General features: G+C 44.6%; 1 protein-coding gene and 1 long non-coding RNA gene across 2 annotated transcripts; one reads left to right on the forward strand and one right to left on the reverse strand.

Annotated features, from left to right (window-relative positions):
• Positions 1 to 293: 293 nt before the first annotated feature.
• On the forward strand, positions 294 to 5,259 carry LOC129658512 (uncharacterized). The gene is made up of 3 exons (XR_008717381.1): positions 294 to 1,290; positions 2,914 to 3,003; positions 4,765 to 5,259. It is a non-coding gene; the product is annotated as an uncharacterized LOC129658512 (long non-coding RNA).
• A 1,829-nt stretch (positions 5,260 to 7,088) lies between these two features.
• TWIST1 (twist family bHLH transcription factor 1) lies at positions 7,089 to 9,601 on the reverse strand. The gene is made up of 2 exons (XM_055589454.1): positions 8,625 to 9,601; positions 7,089 to 8,097 (listed from the first exon to the last, which is right to left on the reverse strand). The coding sequence occupies exon 1, from the start codon at positions 9,270 to 9,272 to the stop codon at positions 8,667 to 8,669; it is 606 nt and encodes a 201-aa protein (XP_055445429.1). The 5' UTR covers positions 9,273 to 9,601; the 3' UTR covers positions 7,089 to 8,097; positions 8,625 to 8,666.
• Between the last annotated feature and the right edge of the window lie 8,813 nt (positions 9,602 to 18,414).

The following is an 18,414-nucleotide window of genomic DNA, read 5'->3' on the forward strand; positions in this document are numbered from 1 at the left end:
TTATTCGACACGTGTCTTTTACCCCTCACAATCCATTTCCTTCGCGTGATTTACGAACGGACCACTTTGATCAGGTTCGGTTTCATCTGTCCACTACTTACAGATGACAGACGCGGCTGCTAAAAATGCCTTCTCGCTGTCTAAAAGTTTGCCGCCCCCGCCCCCCTTTCCCAAATACTGTGGCTTTTTCTCTGGCGATTCCCCACCCCCTGCCCCTTCTCTCCCCTGCCTTACCCCAGCCCCATTTGCTCTGTTAGTTGCAGTCCCTCCGGGTGTTTTAAGTCAGCAACAAAAAAAGCTCCGGGCAAGGTCAGCTGGGAGCCAAAACAGGCATATTTGGGGCACACTATCTCCTTGGTACCACAAGTATGGGGGTCCTAAGAAGGCTTCCAGTCAGGGACCTGGAGAACTCGCTCCCCAAGTGCTGGGGGCGGAGGAGCCCGCCTTCGGAAGGGCGTGGGCAAAACCCCCGCAGTCCAGTCCCGGGACCCGGTTCTGCCAAGAGAAGGGACCAGAAACCGGGATGCAGAGGGCAGTGTAAGCCCACGGTTGTCTCCGGGCCTGGACTCAGTAGAACAACCACTTTGGCTTAATTGGGGAGGAAAGGAGGCGGTGGGAGAAGGGGGAGAGGGGATCACGTTACGGAGCCTCCTGGTCCCTAATAGGTAAAGGAAAAGCGGAGTCTTAGAAGCGGTTATTAATAGTAGATTGTGTGTGTGGTAGTAGTATTTCATTAAAACCATATCCTGGGACAGAGGGTTGCTTCTTTCGTGTTTCTTTGCTTTGTTATTACTCTGACAGAAGTTCCCAAAACAGGATTTTCCAAATCAAAGAATCCCTGGAGTCTTCTCCCCTTCCCAGCCCGCTTACTCCGACTGCTCCTGGTATCATTATCCCTGTAAGGATCCTTATACTCTTGATTTAGCTGGAGGACATTTAATAGCTGACTGGATTAAATATTGCAGACTCCAGCCTGGGCCATTTGAAAATCCGGGTCGTGGACTATGCCTAACTTCAGAGAAGGAAAACTGATCTATGAGATGTGTTTTAAATTTCACTCGGTCGGGGCCTGGAGAAAAGGAAGAGGAAGAAGGATTCTCTGCCGCAGGTCTATTTTATACATTTACGAGTCAGAAGTTTTAAAAGGTGTGTGTTGATAGGGGGTAGCAAGAGGAGTCAGGGAGGAATGAGGCCAAAGGCAACCTTAACAAGAGGCTAACTGAATGTCCTTCTTCCATGCGGTGAAACAGGGGCTTCATAAGAACATTTTAAAGAATGCTGATCTGGAAGGTAGGTTTCTGCCCTGGGAATGGAACCCCAGAATTTAGGGGTGCATCAGCAGACCTCTGGGAAGGATTCATTGTCATTGCTAAAGTTGCAGCACTGAGAAGTTCTGTGTTCGTTCACTGCATGTTGGTGTTCAACAATGCTAACAGTTCTTTGGTGTAAAGTTTCAGGAACAAAAGAGGAAAAGAAATGTGGACTGTTTTGTCCAGTACTATGTTTAGAAATGGAGGTCTGGAAGCCTCAGAGGAGAGCTTTACATAGCAGAGTCAGCGAGTCAGGGTCCAACCCAACATTCATCAAGGCTGGGCAAATGCAGAGGGGGAGGATCTGAGATTTTAGTCCAACGCCCTTCCGGGTCATCACCAGATATGTTCTGTACCCAAAGGTGACAAAGCAAGGTTAGGTTCCTCCAGGGATGGCTAGATGGGTGTTTAGATTTCATGCTATGGAGAAAAGAGATATGTCTGTTCATCTGGTCTTGTGCATAAAAACAAACAAACAAACAAAAAACACAGAAAATTATTAACCCTTAAAGCTAATGTGATCACTTCGAATATATTTCAATTCTGATCACACCTTTGGAAATCCAGAAAGGACTCAGAAAAAATCTGACAGTAAATTTTCATTTAATATTGTGGAAAAAATACTCCAACTTTGAAGTTCTGTTTAAAGAAGAAAGCTGAACTGGTGGCTAAAAAATAACTAAGCCAGGTGCAATGTCAGTTTAACAAAGACTTGGGAATAGTGTTGCATTTAAAGGAAGAGTCACAGCACAGTTCATTTAACATACAACCTTAGAGTTATTGTAGACAAATATTCAAAACCTTAATATGGACAGAGACCCAAGCCTGTGCCACATGGTAGGTAACATTCACAATACCCCCATGAACCTCTCTCTTAAATACAGAGAAAGGAATTAGACTGTTCCACAACTGGGCAACTGCTAATTCATTTTAATTTTGTTTATAAAGCGAACTTCCTTCTTACATGTGGGGGTGGGGGTGGGGGAGTCCTATCTGTACAAGTCATTAAAAAAAGAAAAAACAAACCTTTCAACCAAACCAATGATTTAACTTGGTAAAGTCCCTACCCCATGGGCGGCTGGGATCCCCAGCGCTCTGGATCCTCCCCAGGAGGGAGGGATAACCCGCATGTCTTTCAGCTCATTCAAGCATCTTGAAGGTTTCGGGTCTGTCAGGCCTGGCATTCCTTCGCTCTTCTTATCACTCTCTACCCCTTCAAAAAGGCAATTGATTAGTTTCAGCTTTTCCAAACCGAGATTCGATATGTTTCTCAGGATCAAACGTCTTTGAGAGGCTAAGAGACTAACGTGGGGGATGGGGAATGTGAAGAAAGAAAACACGGGCAGGGAAGAAATGCGCCCTCCACCCAAACCACCCACACCCAAGCCACCTAGATGGAGGGGTGGGGGGGATGAGGAAGGCATGGGGTAGGGTGGCGCTGGCCAGAGGATTGGACTGTGACCCCTTCTGGAAGACGCACTTAGGATGTGTCTTCTCTTTCCGGAAGCAAATATTTAAAGGAGAGAATAGATAACTAGCGGAGGAGGTTGATGATTTATGCCTGGGTTTTCCTTCCAAGCATTTGCTTCCCTTATATTTACAGGCGTGGCCCCATTTGCAAGTTGTACATCTGTTCTCTTCACGTGACATTTCATAAAAGCCCTAACATCTGGGCAAGATAAACTTCCTTCAGGTACCTGCTTAACTTTTCACTTGTCACGCTCGCCTCACCCCAGGCGCGTCCCTTTCCCCTCTCCGCCTGCCTCAGTGGTGGGGTCTGTGGCGCGTTTTGTTTTAGCTAGTTTCGCTGGGACACCCCTGGCCCCCAGCCACAGGTGACCCAACTTCGCCCCCTTCCTAGCGCCAACCTTTGCCAAGGCCAGTTTCTTCCGCAGAAACCGGTTCCTTACGTCTCCCGCCTCTGGTCCCACTGTCCAGGTAAGTGACGGCACCATCTTGAACCCAAGGAGAAAAGTCATATTTTCTCGGATTCCGGCATTAGACCAAAAACAAAACAAAAAGCAAAGAAACGTGCTTAAGCAGCAGCAAACTCGCGCCTAAATTCGACCGCCTCATACACATCCATATACCTCAGCGCAGTGAGGGATAAGGAGCAGCTAATTTTGATGACTGCCTTTGCATTGAGCATTTGCTCTCTCAGAAACCTCATTTCATTTGCTCCCAAGCTCCCCTCCCCCCCCCCCCCCCCGCCGCCCCCCTCCAAAGGCTGCCTTCTGGATGAATGCTTTTAGAATTGCTTTCTTCTTTTCCTAATCTGGAATTTTGTTCCTCTGGCTTCAGCCTAAATGGCCCGCATAAGCACGAAGACACATCCACAAACGGGGGGGGGGGGGGGGGGGGGCGGAAATAGAAGGAAAAGAAAATAGTCCACGTAAACAAGAAAGGCTGCAGGGGGATCGAGGCCCTAGCTGCAGCAAACCCCAAACGATCTCATTGCAGGGCGCCCACGAAATCCCGGCTATAATTGAGTGTTTTCTTTGAGGTTTTCTGACCATGTGCTTTTTACCATGGTTACTGTGACTCTGATACGAGAAGCTGGATATTTATTATGACCAGTCCCATCCTTTCCCAAAGGCTTATCTCCGCGGCCCTCATAAAGGAGAATAGAAAAGGAGAACTTTCCTGCCAGTGAGTTTAACCTGCCCCACCTTCCAGTGACCTGCCACATGCTCCTTCTTACTTTATAGACATCTGGGAATTCCATACATGCCTTAAACTCCAATTACACACCTTCTTCAAAGGACACGTGCTTTGATTTGCTAAGAAAATATTAGGAGGGCTCACGTTCTGGGGCCTTTGGACAAAAGCAAATGGAAAATGTATCCGATGGCCTGTTTACTGGGTCCATCTTTTGCTGTTCAGTAAGCAAGGATTATTAATAATCCCGTTTGCGTTTTCGAGGGCTTCGGTTGCTAGGTGTCTGCGAATCAGTGGGGTGATCGGCTTTCAGAAATTATGAGGAAACCTATTTCTCTTTCCGCTTTGCCGGTACACTTTCCTTCCACTTTTGCCGGTGCTGGGGGCGGGGCACGCTTTACGGCAAACCAGGAGAAAAATCTGGAAAAGTGGCCCCCGGGGAACCCCTCTCCCGACCCCTGTTTGTGGCTGATGCGGCCCTGTCTCTGGAAATACGAAGTTGGGCCTTTGCCTGAATCTCTTGCTGCTGCTCCCCTTGCTACCGCTGACACTTGGAGCCGCCTCCTCCGTGCGCAGCGGCCCGACGCGGGGCCAGGGGCTGTCCACGCGGTCCCCGGAGGCGTCGGACACTGTCACCCTCCCCACGGTGCGGCCCGCCCGCCACCCACGCCGGGGAGTCCGGGCCCGCCCCCGCCCGCGCTAGCCGCAGGTGAGACTCCCGCTCCCCACGGAGTTCTGTTTGGGTTTCCGTGGCGTTTGTTCCCCGCAGGTTTGTTTGTTTTTCTTCAAATTACAGATGCAGGGAAAACCGCCTGACATCATGAGAGTGGGACAAACGCTCACTTTGAAGGATTCCTGGGCAGGACTTCAAGTGAAATCATATGCCTGAGAAGAACTTGATACCGGTCTAGAGAAAATAACCAGTTCTGAGTTTGCCAAACCGTGGAATGTGCAAAATGCTCGACTTTTTTGCAAGAGGCCAAATGTCCCTTAAAAAGCTCCATTATGAATATGAGCCTGAGGACCGAAGGAGCAAGAGGCTTGTGTCCTTGCTGAGTGTGGGGGAAAAGTACACAGGTTGTGAGAGTTTCTGCTCTTTAACATTTATTAAAATGTTCCACTTTGGGGAGGGTACCTGCAACTGTGCATGAATTATCATTTGTGCATGTGTTTGTTAGCAAGTGTGTGTAATGTGTGTGTAATAAAGAGGGGAAATGTGTGTAATGGGAACACAAATGTACTGCTTTCTTATGATTGAACCCTATCAATCCAACGAAATTAAAACCATGATTAAAAGATCATGAGCACAGCAGAGGAAACGTTCTTAGTCAGTTATTTAGAATTCATCCAAGGCAATCTAATACAATACTTTCCCTTCATTGAATACATCCTGGCTAAAGGGTAAAGACTCCTGGGTCCAGATACCACATTAAATTCTCACTTCTGAAACAGGTAATTCATCCTAAATGCCCTTTAAATAAGAATAGGTAATAAAAATGAAATGAGATGAAAATAGGAAACATGGATAGAAACACAGGTGCTTCATTTCTGTTCTGAAGCAGAATTGGCATTGTGGTGTGTAAGAGGTGGGGAAAGTTGGGTATACAGAAATAGTCTGGCAAGCTGAAAACTGGACTCTTAATAGTTAATATTTTCCACTGTGAATCCTTCTCACTCAAAGCAAAACTATTCACCACATTTCTTTCATTCATCTGAAAATCTCAAGAAAAATATTAGCTTCAGTTTAGTATTTAGTATTACTCAACATAAATGTGACATTTGCTTTTCTCCCAAGTCGAGAACTCTCTCTCTCACACACACACACAAGAAAAAAAAAAAAAAAAGGCAAATGGAAGGCTACCTTTTTTGAAACTTTTAGTTTCTACATCATCAGAGATAAGATCGGAATTACCTTCTCGGTGGATGGTCAGCTCCATTCTGATGTACGTCAAGAAATCTGAAATATCAAATAGTCAGACCAAGCTAGTAACAAGATTCCTCCATGAACAATTTAGAAAATGGAGGTGGTTCAATGACACAAAAGAGAAAATCACCTTCTAGATGCCCTCCCTCATTTTCTAGGGCATCCTCTGTTCTACACACACATACACACACACATACACTCCACAAATAATCAGTTTCTGCCCTGTTATTTTGTAAAGAACTATAAAAATCTAAAAAAGCATTTCCTGAAGCTTTCACTAATCTTTTGGTATAAGTAAATTCTACAGGCTCCTTATTGCAAAACATGGTCTAAAATACTTAAAATAATAAATTTACAATATTGTTATGTCAGCATTCTATGATGATGTGTGAAAAAGAGGGGAAACCTTCAGGTAATATAATAACCTCAACCAGAGCTGAGCAAACACTGTTTCGAGTCATACATTTATTTGCCATAGTCATTATTTGAATTAGGCAGCAAAATTATTTTCCAGTTTGAATACATCCCTAATTATACTTGAAGGCAATAAGCCGGATATAACTTAAGAACTTAGTGATGCAAACTCACTATTTCTAATGGTATTCATTATAAAAGCTAGTATTTTTCTGGCCCAGAAATAACTAGAATGAAATAAAAAGTCAAGTACCATTTGTCCATGTTAACTCTTTTACTTAACTGATTCAGATTTTGTATACATGTAAGTAATCAGGGAAAAATTCTATGGATAAATTTTACAAAATATATTTGCTAGTGAACTGACTAGAAAATGAACAGTTATAGCATTTAAAATTGTAACTGTTCCAATAATTAATGAAGATACTGAAAAGTCAGTTTCTTTAATTGTTTTCTGTGTAGCTGTATGGAGCAGCTTATAAGGAGCTTGCTTTCCAAATGGATATCAATATGAGAAAATATTAACTTTGACTTTTTGTTTTAGCAAACAACATTAAATGTCATTCTTTTTTGTGAGAGAAAGTTAAGCAAATTATAAGTGGAATTCTCTTTTATGTGGAATTAAACTTTATTTTCTATACATTTGTAGTCATTTACATATGTATATACACATCTATAGATAGGTAATTTTGATAACACTTTATGTATACTTTCACTGAAATAAACCTATTACTTAAAAATCCTCATAAAGTGTGAAGAGTATGACAAAAACAGACAGCAACAAGAGAAAACACTGCTGACTTATACTGCTTATTTGCTTAACTGTTTTACAACTGCATTCTCAAAATATAAGCAAGAGAGGTGAATAACTATTAAGTTTTTGCTGTCTCAGGACTTGATAAGAGATGAAGGAGAGATGCTAAGTTCACTGAACACCAAATGGGAATAATGATAAAGCTGTCTTTCTACATAACATGCCCCTACCTGTCAATAACTAAGTTTTTTTCACTGCTTTATTTATATTAATGCCCTCTCACCCTCCTGGGTGTCTCCAGAGTTAAACAAGCAGGTATTTACTGCCAACTTAATCCTTTAAAAATATAGACCAAACTTTAAGGTTCTTACAATTTTCAATCATATTTATTTATTGCAGAAAAATAATGTACAAAGATATTTACAAAACAATCATAAAAATATGAATGCATTTAGACACCGGATCTATTTGCATTTTACCATGGGTCATCAATAAATAAATAGAATGTTGTTTTTTGTTATTTTAAGTTTTTTTTCCCTCAGAGGAAGAATGAAAAAAGGAATTAACTGACTGTGATTTTGTGAGTCAGTTTGATCCCAATATTTTTATTTCTAAAGGTGTTCTTAAAATCCCTCTGACCGTTACCATTTTAAAATGGAGAAAGTCCATAATGATGCCTTTCCTTTCAGTGGCTGATTGGCACGACCTCTTGAGAATGCATGCATGAAAAAATAAAAATAAAAACATTCTTCGTCAAAAAAACAAAAACAAAAAAAAGAGGAGGAACACAAACAACTGTTCAAACTTCTATCAGAATGTAGAGGTGTGAGGATGGTGCCGCTGCCCGTCTGGGAATCACTGTCCACGGGCCTGTCTCGCTTTCTCTTTTAAAAGTGCGCCCCACGCCCTGTTTCTTTGAATTTGGGTTCTGCTCTTCTAATTTCCAAGAAAATGTTTGGCATATATATTTATTTTTAGTTATCCAGCTCCAGAGTCTCTAGACTGTCCATTTTCTCCTTCTCTGGAAACAATGACATCTGCAAAAACCCAGAGGGGGAAAGTTGGTTATTGTTTAGGTCTCTGTGGCTGTTTTGTAAAACTAGTGAGCACTGTTCTTATCACCACCACGGAGAAATTGCGCTGAACAACCTGGAAGGATTTCAGCCCAAGGGCAAGAGGAAGTGGGTGGGCGGAAAGAAGGAGGAGGTGGAATTTGGAAACATTTGTTTTAAGGAGAACGAAAACTTAAGGGCAAAAGAAAGAGAGGCGCTGGCAAGGCTGTCCTTACCCGTGACCCTCGAATCTTTTTTAGTCTTCCCTCCTGTCACGCACACTCACGCACACGCACACCCCTCACCAGGGCGCATCCTCCTCTCCCTAGCGGGGACTGAGCTCCCTTCCAGGAACGCGCGGGGGGATGAGGTGGCGGTGCCAGGTTGGGTGTGAAAGCGAAGAGGGGAGTGGGAGACGGGGAGGAAGGCCAGGTGGACCGGGAGCCGCACCCCAGCCTTCAATCTGCCTGCCACCTGAGCGGCGAAGGGGCGCAGAGGCGCCGGGTCCTTACCTAGGTCTCCGGCCCTGCCGAGGGGGTGGGGAGCTCCGCCTGCTAGTGAGACGCGGACATGGACCAGGCCCCCTCCATCCTCCAGACCGAGAAGGCGTAGCTGAGCCGCTCGTGGGCCACATAGCTGCAGCTTGCCATCTTGGAGTCCAGCTCGTCGCTCTGTAGGACCTGGTAGAGGAAGTCGATGTACCTGGCCGCCAACTTGAGGGTCTGGATCTTGCTCAGCTTGTCAGAGGGCAGCGTGGGGATGATCTTCCGCAGGGCGGCGAACGCCTCGTTCAGTGACTGCGTGCGCTGGCGCTCCCGCACATTGGCCATGACCCGCTGCGTCTGCAGCTCCTCGTAGGACTGCGGACTCCCGCCGCCGCTGCTGCTGCCGCCGCCGCCCGCGCCGCCGCCGCCGCCGCAGCCCGCAGACTTCTTGCCACGCTTGCCTTGGGCCGGGCTGCCAGGCTCCTCGCCGCCTCCGACGCCCCCGCCCGCGGCCCCGCCGGGCCCCGCGCCGCCCCCCGCGCTGCGCCGGCTGCTGCGCCGCTTGCGCCCCCCGCGCTTGCCGCTCGGGGGCTGCTGCCGGTCCGGCTCCTCCTCGCTGTTGCTCAGGCTGTCGTCGGCCGGCGAGACTGGCGAGCTGGACACGTCCTGCATCATCTCTTGGGCGGCGACGTGCGGCCTCGCGGGCCCGGGGCAGAAGGGCGGCCCGGGGAAGAGGAGGAGAGCGGGGCGCCTCAACCCGCCAGCTTCCCCCGCGCGCGGCGCCGGCCCGGGCGGTGCGGCCCGCGGAGGAGGGAGCGGGAGGAGGGACAGGGAGGATCTCCGCGGGGAGGGCGCGCGGGGGAGGCGGGGAGGGAGGCGGGAGGGGGAGGGGACGGTGTGGATGGCCCCGAGGTCCAAAAAGAAGGCGCCCAACGGCCGCACGCACACCCCGCTCGGCCTCCTGGAAACGAAGCCGGTGTCGGCGAGCCCGCGAGGTGTCTGGGAGCTGGGCGAAAGCTGCAGACTTGGAGGCTCTTATACCTCCCGTGCAAGCGGAAAGTTTGGGGGCAGCAGTGTCATTGGCCTGACGTGGGGAGGAGGGACTTTTCGAAGTTTTATAGGAAAGTTTCCGCTTTCCAGCCCCCCTTTCTCCGTCCCCACCCCCCTTCCTTGGGGTCTAACAATTCGTTCTCCCAAACCATTCAAAAACGACCTGGCCCAGGCGGCCGGCCCCTCTGCCCGCCTCCTTGCTGCCCTCCCCCTTTCTTCCCCGCCGCCCTCCGCCCGCGGGCGCGGGGCGATTTCCTTCCGCGTCGGAGCGCGCGGGCCGCACCCCGCACCCGAGCGCAGCCCGGGGAAGCGACCGGAGGGGACCGTACCCGCCGCCTTGTCGGTCCCTCCTGGAGCGGCTGTGACAGCAGCGGCGACACCAGCTTCTACACAGTGGGTGGAAGTCTCAGCTCGCCCCAGTACCCTTTAGGTCCGTGGCGCGGTGTGGGATTGCTGGGGCTGGGGTACTGGCAAGAATACCTGCGACGGCGGAGCCCACCCGATGGTCAGGTAGAGGAGACCCTGGAGTCCCAAGGGCCAAACCACCGTGGCTGGTCCTGAGGTCGTGGGCGTTTCTGAAGACGTGGCCGCGCCAGGGACTGTAGATCTGCTCCTCGGCCTGTTCTCTCATCCTTCCTCGAGAAGCAGCTGGGCCTTTCTTTTCCCTCCACAGTGACCCAATCTGACGTTTCCCAACACCCAAAGGACTACACCTCCGAAGGTGCTAGAAAAATGCAGAAGTTCATTCCCCCGAAGAAGGCAGTCCTGTTCTTGGAGAAGGCAGCAGGGCAGCGCAGTGTCTTCGCCGCGGCCCTGGTTGCCTGTGCTGCTAGCCCAAGGTGGAGTGCCTGTGGCCACTTCAGCCTCATCCCCTTCCCAGATAAGGCCCTTCGTTATGACGGTAAATGTCGGCTCTGAGAGAGTGAGATGGGGACTCAACATTGCCTGGACACGCGAGGCTGAGGGCTGCGAAGGCCCCCTTCCCCACCCTCACTCTCCACTCCTAGGAGATTCAGTAAGCAATTCTGTTCCGCGTGCCACAAACGCGCCGCAACTATTTGGACACTTTTACATTTTAAGCGTTTCTATTTAATAAGTCACAATGAAGAGGCCCAGAAAAAGGTGTTAATGTAGATTCTGGCAAGTCGGAAGCAACAAAAGTTGGTGAGCTGGAAAGGAAAGGATGCTGCTGTGAAAGAGAAGCCCATTTTTGCAATGCTAGGCTTTTTTTTTTTACGAGTCGGGAGAGAATAACCGTTCTATGTTCATTCTTTAAGTTGCAAAGCAAACCAGAAGTCAAAAGCAGTAGTTGGTTTTCGGGGCACATTTGGGGGTGCGGAAGTTGCGTGCCCTGTGTTCTGGTACCCTGCGCAGGCCGAGGTCTGCTCACCCTCTCCATCGTCTGGACTCTAAGCAGCAAATTAACTCAGAAGCTTCCTTTTCTGTGCCAGACGGAGGGTCTCGGCCCACAGTGTCCGGAGGAGCAGGCGGGAGTCCAGGCGAGGCGCGGGCAGGCCACGTGGCTGTGCCCCGCTGAGGCTCGCGGCTGCAGTCCGGTCCCAGAAACCCTGGGATCTGGAGCGCCGGGGCCGGTTGAAGGGTTCAGCCTTATAGGGAAGTGAGGACAAGAAGGATCCATTCCGCGGAGGAAGAAGGAGGCGACCTGTAGGGTTCGTCTATCACTATTTTTTACAAATATTCATAGACAATGACCAAAGCGTGCCAACATGCCTGCTTCTCGGGTCGCTGACATATTTTAAAATGAATGCCTGTCTGAAAATCAGATTCTACTTGACCTCCACTTAATAGTTTACAGCCGAGTCTTCTTAAAACAAAGCACATTCAGATAAGTCACTTATGTGAGTGCATCTTCTGCCTACAGGATATGATTTCTTGGAGCAGTTAGAGAATAGGCAGAAATTGTTTTCTTAACTTTTGATCTCTGAGTATTCCGCAGTTCTTATTTGAACGTTACCTGTGTCTGTGGGTGGTGGTGGTTGTTTTAAGATCAATCTCAAATGTTATTTTCTCCCCCTTTCAGCTGAATACTCGAAAATAAAGAGATCAAATAATTGGACTCTTTCCTTTGTGGCTATGGGTAAGCAAGACAGGAAAGTGTGGGCAAGGTAAAGGAAACCTTACCTGCCCAAGGGGAGTTGGCAGGGTGGGGTGGGTACTGGGATGAAAATAGGGGCAGAGAGGCCGAAGGAGAAACCAAGTCCACAACAGCACAGCATTAGCTGGCCCGACTTGCAAAATCATCAATCTCTAAGACTAGTTCCTTTTAAAATGAGCCCAGCCCTTCTCTGGGCACTCAACTTCAGGAGATAAAGAGCTCCTAGCCACTGCCTACAGGGATCCCCAGGAGTGAGGCCATGCTATGGATGCCAGAATGCTTAAAATAGGGTTTAACATGAATGAACTAAACCAGAACTATCCCAGGCATGGAGTCTTCTTGACCAAGTCACATTGAATGACTTTAGTTCTGGGGGAAAAAACAAAACAAAACATTCTCTCCTACTCTTCAAAGGAATGAAAAATGAGGATAAAAGTTCTTGAGTGTTTAAAACTTAGTTTTTAAACAGAAGGTTGTAGCTTGACTAATGAGTTACCTCTCAAAATGTCTGAGGCTTGATGCTCCTACTTTGCAAACTAGAATCTTTCCTGGCCCATTGTCCCATCTGTATTCTACTTAACATTTATGTAACAAATTTCTTATCGACACTTGATGGGGCAAGAATAAAGGCAAACTCTCTTTTTATGTCCTTAAGAGTTGAATATAATTCTGGATATTTTGTATATGCAACAATAATGATGACTTCCACAATATTTGGTTTACCATATGAAAACTTTTGTGGTTCTAAAATCCCAATTTCAGGCTCTTTAAAAAGGGCCTTAGGAATTTCCCTTTGGGGCTGAACTCAGTCTGACTTAAAGGATGTCAGTGGAAGACTACCTTCTTTGGGAATTCTGAATGCATTGGAATTAAATCATTTAATCTACTTCTAAAATAAATGCCCTAAAAAATTAACTGAAAACAAAAAAGTTTTTCTTTTGCAATTGGATAATTCAAAACGAGCTTTGTTTTCAAACTGCAAACTTGGCATGTTCACAGTCCTTCCTGAGGAATGTGTACTGTGTTAAAATGTGAAAAAAAGAATACTGTTAGAAGTAATAGAGTTACGAATCTCATACTCAGCATATGCAAAAAGTATGTATCTATATTCTTAAAGTTTGAATCTGCACTGGCATTCTCCTAGCAACGTTTATAAATACTTTCAGAGAAGGAAAAGAAACATACATACACTATAACATTAGCAAGCTGGTACAGTTTGGAGTTGGGACTTGCACAAAAGGTGAGCACTTGAGTATGGTCCTACTCTTTCCCCTCAGGTTTTGGATGACCTACCACCTGTTTGTTGGCTTAAGAGTTCTGTGAAATAATTTCTCTGGATTGCATGAATGAAGCACAGAAACATTCACACAGAAGGGGGCGCAGATTGGAAAGGCTGCCCTTGAGTACATCTCAGATGGGAATGTACACATTAGATTTCATCTTGTTTTGAGGGATTGGGATTGCCTACTTCACTATTTAAGTGAGGGAATTTTAAGTGGAATAAAAGGGTCTGTGTCCGCACAAGTGACCTGAATAATTGTGTGAAAGCAAATTCTTTTTCAGTGACACTGGTAGTTTTCAGGATGTTTTACCTTCCCCTAAAGAGGTCATTCTCTTTCTCCTTTAACAATAGTTTAATTCATGAATCTAACTGATTCTACCTCTGTCTTTCTCGATCTTCTTTACGAATAGGATAAAAATTATGAAATTTGAAGCTTCCAATTCAGAAATAAAATGGAAAAGTATAAAGCACAAGAAATTAATTGAGTTGCCAACAGTGCCTCAAATGAGCAAATAAAATTTTCAATAAATATTAATCTTTAAAACATCTGACATTCTGCACTGAAAATTAGGATGAGATTAGGAGACATAATACACAGACTTGTAGGGAGAGAAGAATCGGTGTGGAAAAGTATAGAATCTTGAGGAGTCTCCCCTCTTCCCTTTTATCACCTTATGGGGTTTGCATACTAGAAAGTTTACTTAAACTGGTTGAAATATGCTCTCACTTATTTCCGAGTTGCTGGAATGACTGAAGAAATAATGTAAGAAATAACAGTTATCCATAGCGGCTTTTATCATGGCCACAATTTTCCTACATAGTAATCATTTTTATCTCTTCTTTTTAATCATCTGATGATCAAATAATTTAAATATAAGTTGAATGATTTACATTCTGTGTTTTTCCTGCTAAAGTTCCCTTTCTGATTACTCACAACTTTCATCTCTCTCTTCACTTCAAGGGATTTCCTTTTTTCACAAGTGGCTTTTCCTGAAGCCTTAAATCCTATTTCCATTGTTTGGATTAATTCTTCCTGCAAAAACATGTTGTTTTTGCCAGTGACCACAAGAGGACACAATTTCCCAGAGAACTTTGTTGAAAAAGAAAGTTACAGAAGAGGAAAGCTATCAAAATACTAAAAATATTACACATCAAAGAATGTCATTTGTGGAATGCCTATTTGATTTATGTTACTTTTATTAATTTTTAAAAGCATAAAAATGAGTTGGCATTCAGCTTTTAGATTTTGGAGGAAGATTTTATCTTTTTTCTTTATTGGAGAGCATACAAGAAAAGCATACATTTAAGAAAATACACTATAACCCTATCATTCTAAGGGAAAATACTACAGCAAAATTTTTTATAAAGCAATTTTGTTCAAAGGTAAAATTTTTATATTAGCAAATTTTGTACAAAATTCTCAGTGACCTGAAATTCTACTTTATAAAGTTTTACAGCCATGTTTGACAGTGCAAAACAATTTTTAAAATATATTGCTATTCCACAATGCCTTTGAAAGTTTGAATTTTCTGCCTGGGCACTTGGGATGTCTTTACAAGAAAAATTAATGGAAATTGTTTTATGGTTTGTCAGTTATATTTTAATATACATGTAGCTTAGGACTGAAAATTATTTTTCCAAGGTATGGCAAAACAGTATATCTTAAATGTATTGACTTATAACACTTGCACAGAATTATGCTATATAATGTTTGATTTAATTTAAAATTACCTTACTCTTTCTTACTACTTTTTAATCAAGAAAAGTTTTCAGAGTATTTGATTACTTGCTAAAGTTAAGGTAAATTAAAATAAATTATGTTCTGATATTTTTCTGGTTGAATTTTGTATCTGGTGAAGTGCCATGACAACCAGGTGGATAAATCCCTGCTTTTTCTCAGTGCTTTTGCTTTTCATTTGTGTCTTTTGGTAGATAATTCCCAATCACATTCTCTGAGACCCCAGTGGAAGGACTGAGGAATGGACCAAAAGACCTGGAAAAAGAAGAAGGAAATACAAGAGAGAAGGAACAGAGTGAAAATAAGGAGATCAAGAGAAACAGAGCAGAGTGTGAGAGAGGTGAAAGAGGCACTGGACCATGTGGATAAGAATGATAGCAAAAACGAGAGAACGAGGAGCAGCATATAGGGGCTCACAAGACAAGAGAAAGAAAGAAACTAGTGCCCTTCCTGGGAAATAGAAGAGCCCTGGGATTCTTTGCCTTGGTTTCTGCTCAAAGAGACTGTTGCAGGTGGTTGCCTGTCCCTTTGTATAGGCATTTTGTTTTAAAAATCTCTGTCGTTTTCAACCCAGTAAGGACAAAAAGTAAGAAATAGGGTGGAGGTCATGAAACTTTTAATTAAAGTTGATGTTCATCTAATAGGTGAATGCTCATCTGTTTAGAAGGACAATAAAGATAGTAACAGCTTGTGATCATGGATCTCAAGATGGTGGCAGGAAGGTGTTTGGGGGAATACTGGAGCTGTTACTCCTTGAAAAATGCTATGAACCTTGACAGGATTTCAGAAATCTTGCATGCTTGCTAAGGTTCCTAGCTCTTTAGTTATTTTTCCATTTGAGCTCCCACAACGAATATCAAACTGGGTGTTTTTCCCTGTGGTTATCCAGGATCAATGCCTTTGCCCTCTCCACCTCAGATAGCTTAGGGAAAGACAGAGCTCTAAGTGGTGAAGTCTTATTTTCACTCACCACTACTCAAGACTGAGAAATTGTAAGGTTCTGGTTCTGCCTAATAATCCATTTGGGACACTTGAATTCTGGTTTCAACTGACCCTAATTAATTGTAACACATTTATTGATTCTTTCATAATTTAACCAAAATGCATCAGAGGCTCTATTTTAGGTGTTCTGAATAAGAAAATTTTATTCCTTGACATCAAACATGTTCACAGTCTAATGAGAAATAAAACGGGGGTAAATATTGGACATCACCCAATGGAGCCTATTTAAGACCTGAAAGCTTCATGACAATCTAATACTTAAATAGTTTTTCTGTCCCTTCCTACATACTTTAGTGATGTCTAAGAAGTCTCTTGGGTTACTTATTTCCATACTTAATATTATCAGTTCTCCTTGTTTCTGTTATTCTTCTTAGCAGAATTGGGTATTCATAAATAATACAGTAAGCATATATTACACTTTTCCTGAAATGCACTTTATTTTAGCTTAGTCTTGAAGGATGACTAGGGGTGAACCAAGGGAGTAGAATGGGTAGGAGGAAAAACACAGTGGCTTGGGCAAAGCGTGTAGGCATGGGCATGCATGGCCCTTTCAGGGACATGGGAAGAGTTGTGTATGGTTGGAGGTAACATGGAACAACAGACTGGTTCCAAATAGGAAAAGGAGTACGTCAAGGCTGTATATTGTCACCCTGCTTATTTAACTTATATGCAGAGTACATCATGAGAAACGCTGGGCTGGAAGAAACACAAGCTGGAGTCAAGATTGCTGGGAGAAATATCAATAACCTCAGATATGCAGATGACACCACCCTTATGGCAGAAAGTGAAGAGGAACTAAAAAGCCTCTTGATGAAAGTGAAAGAGGAGAGTGAAAAAGTTGGCTTAAAGCTCACCATTCAGAAAACGAAGATCATGGCATCCGATCCCATCACTTCATGGCAAATAGATGGGGAAACAGTGGAAACAGTGTCAGACTTTATTTTTCTGGGCTCCAAAATCACTGCAGATGGTGACTGCAGCCATGAAGTTAAAAGACGCTTACTCCTTGGAAGGAAAGTTATGACCAACCTAGATAGCATATTGAAAAACAGAGACATTACTTTGCCAACAAAGGTCCGTCTAGTCAAGGCTATGGTTTTTCCTGTGGTCATGTATGGATGTGAGAGTTAGACTGTGAAGAAGGCTGAGTGCCGAATAATGCTTTTGAACTGTGGTGTTGGAGAAGACTCTTGAGAGTCCCTTGGACTGCAAGGAGATCCAACCAGTCCATTCTGAAGGAGATCAGCCCTGGGATTTCTTTGGAAGGAATGATGCTAAAGCTGAAACTTCAGTACTTTGGCCATCTCATGCCAAGTGTTGACTCATTGGAAAAGACTCTGATGCTGGGAGGGATTGGGGGCAGGAGGAGAAGGGGACGACAGAGGATGAGATGGCTGGATGGCATCACTGACTCGACGGACGTGAGTCTGGGTGAACTCCGGGAGTTGGTGATGGACAGGGAGGCCTGGCGTGCTGTGATTCATGGGGTCGCAAAGAGTCGGACATGACTGAGCGACTGAACTGAACTGAACTGAGGATACCTGTGGAAGCAGTCAGAAATGATACAAAGTTGAGATCACAGAAACATTGTGTGCCATGCTAAGGAATTTGGGTTTTATTCTAAATGCCACCCGGAAAACTGAAGAATGTTAAGCAGCGAGAGGATATGATCAAATGTATATTTTAAATATCAGTCTGTAGACAATGCAGGGAAGGAAATAAACAGTCATGTTATTAGATTTAGGAAGTCCCTGCATCAACCCAGAATGTACCTAATATAAATACATGATTTTATTATGAGAACTTACACCATTGTAGTACCTGGGGGGATGTGGACGGGATATTGAGAGAAAATGACTGGATTTAGGGAGATTTGGAGGCATCGGTTTCCTCATCTGTAAAATGAAGTAATTGGATAGATAAGTTGAAAAATATGTAAAGGATATTAGAAATTAGTCTGACTAGTCAGTATCATAGATGAGAAAGTTTTCTCTGTGACTGCTTATAACTCTAAGATTCAACAGTATCTGGAACCTGAAAGCATTTTCCTAAGTGATGAGAAGGAATTTCCTTCTAGTTCTGGAAACCACTTGTGGCCAACTGTGGGCCTAAATTTTTGTGCCAAAAATGAGTAAAATAGGCAGTGAAGTGGTTTGTAGGGGGCCAGAAGGAGCACCCTCCAAAAACTACCTTCTGTTTCCCATAGTCATGCTTTAAATCTATCACTGGTAACTCATTAAATCGGGGCCTGGCATTGTCCTCTCCAGGCTCCTCTTTTAATTGGCAAAGTCCCCAGAGTGAGGTAACTTATTAGATCACTAACACTTTCGAGTGAATTATATTGTATGATGTTTTTCTCAAGAAGGGTGAGGTTCAGGGTAGCAGAAGGACATTGGACATACTGGACAGGACAGAATGAAACGAGAGAAAATTGTGAAAAAAGGAAAGTTGTGGTGCTAAAGCTTTTGCGATTTTTCCAAGTGTGGGCCTTGGCCCGACACCATGGACTTGCCCTAGCATTCCATGTCTGTTATTCAGTGTGACTGAAGCTATCCACCTCTGTCTCTTGGATTCTACTCCATCTAACTAACTAGAGTACAGTGAGATAGTGGGAAACCAGAGCCTAAAG

The sequence above is a fragment of the Bubalus kerabau genome, chromosome 8, assembly GCF_029407905.1.
Source record: "Bubalus kerabau isolate K-KA32 ecotype Philippines breed swamp buffalo chromosome 8, PCC_UOA_SB_1v2, whole genome shotgun sequence".
NCBI lineage: Eukaryota > Metazoa > Chordata > Mammalia > Artiodactyla > Bovidae > Bubalus > Bubalus kerabau.

Coding starts and splice junctions, on each gene's coding strand:
- TWIST1 (XM_055589454.1), bottom strand. CDS start 9,272: ATGATGCAGGACGTGTCCAGCTCGCCAGTCTCGCCGGCCGACGACAGC.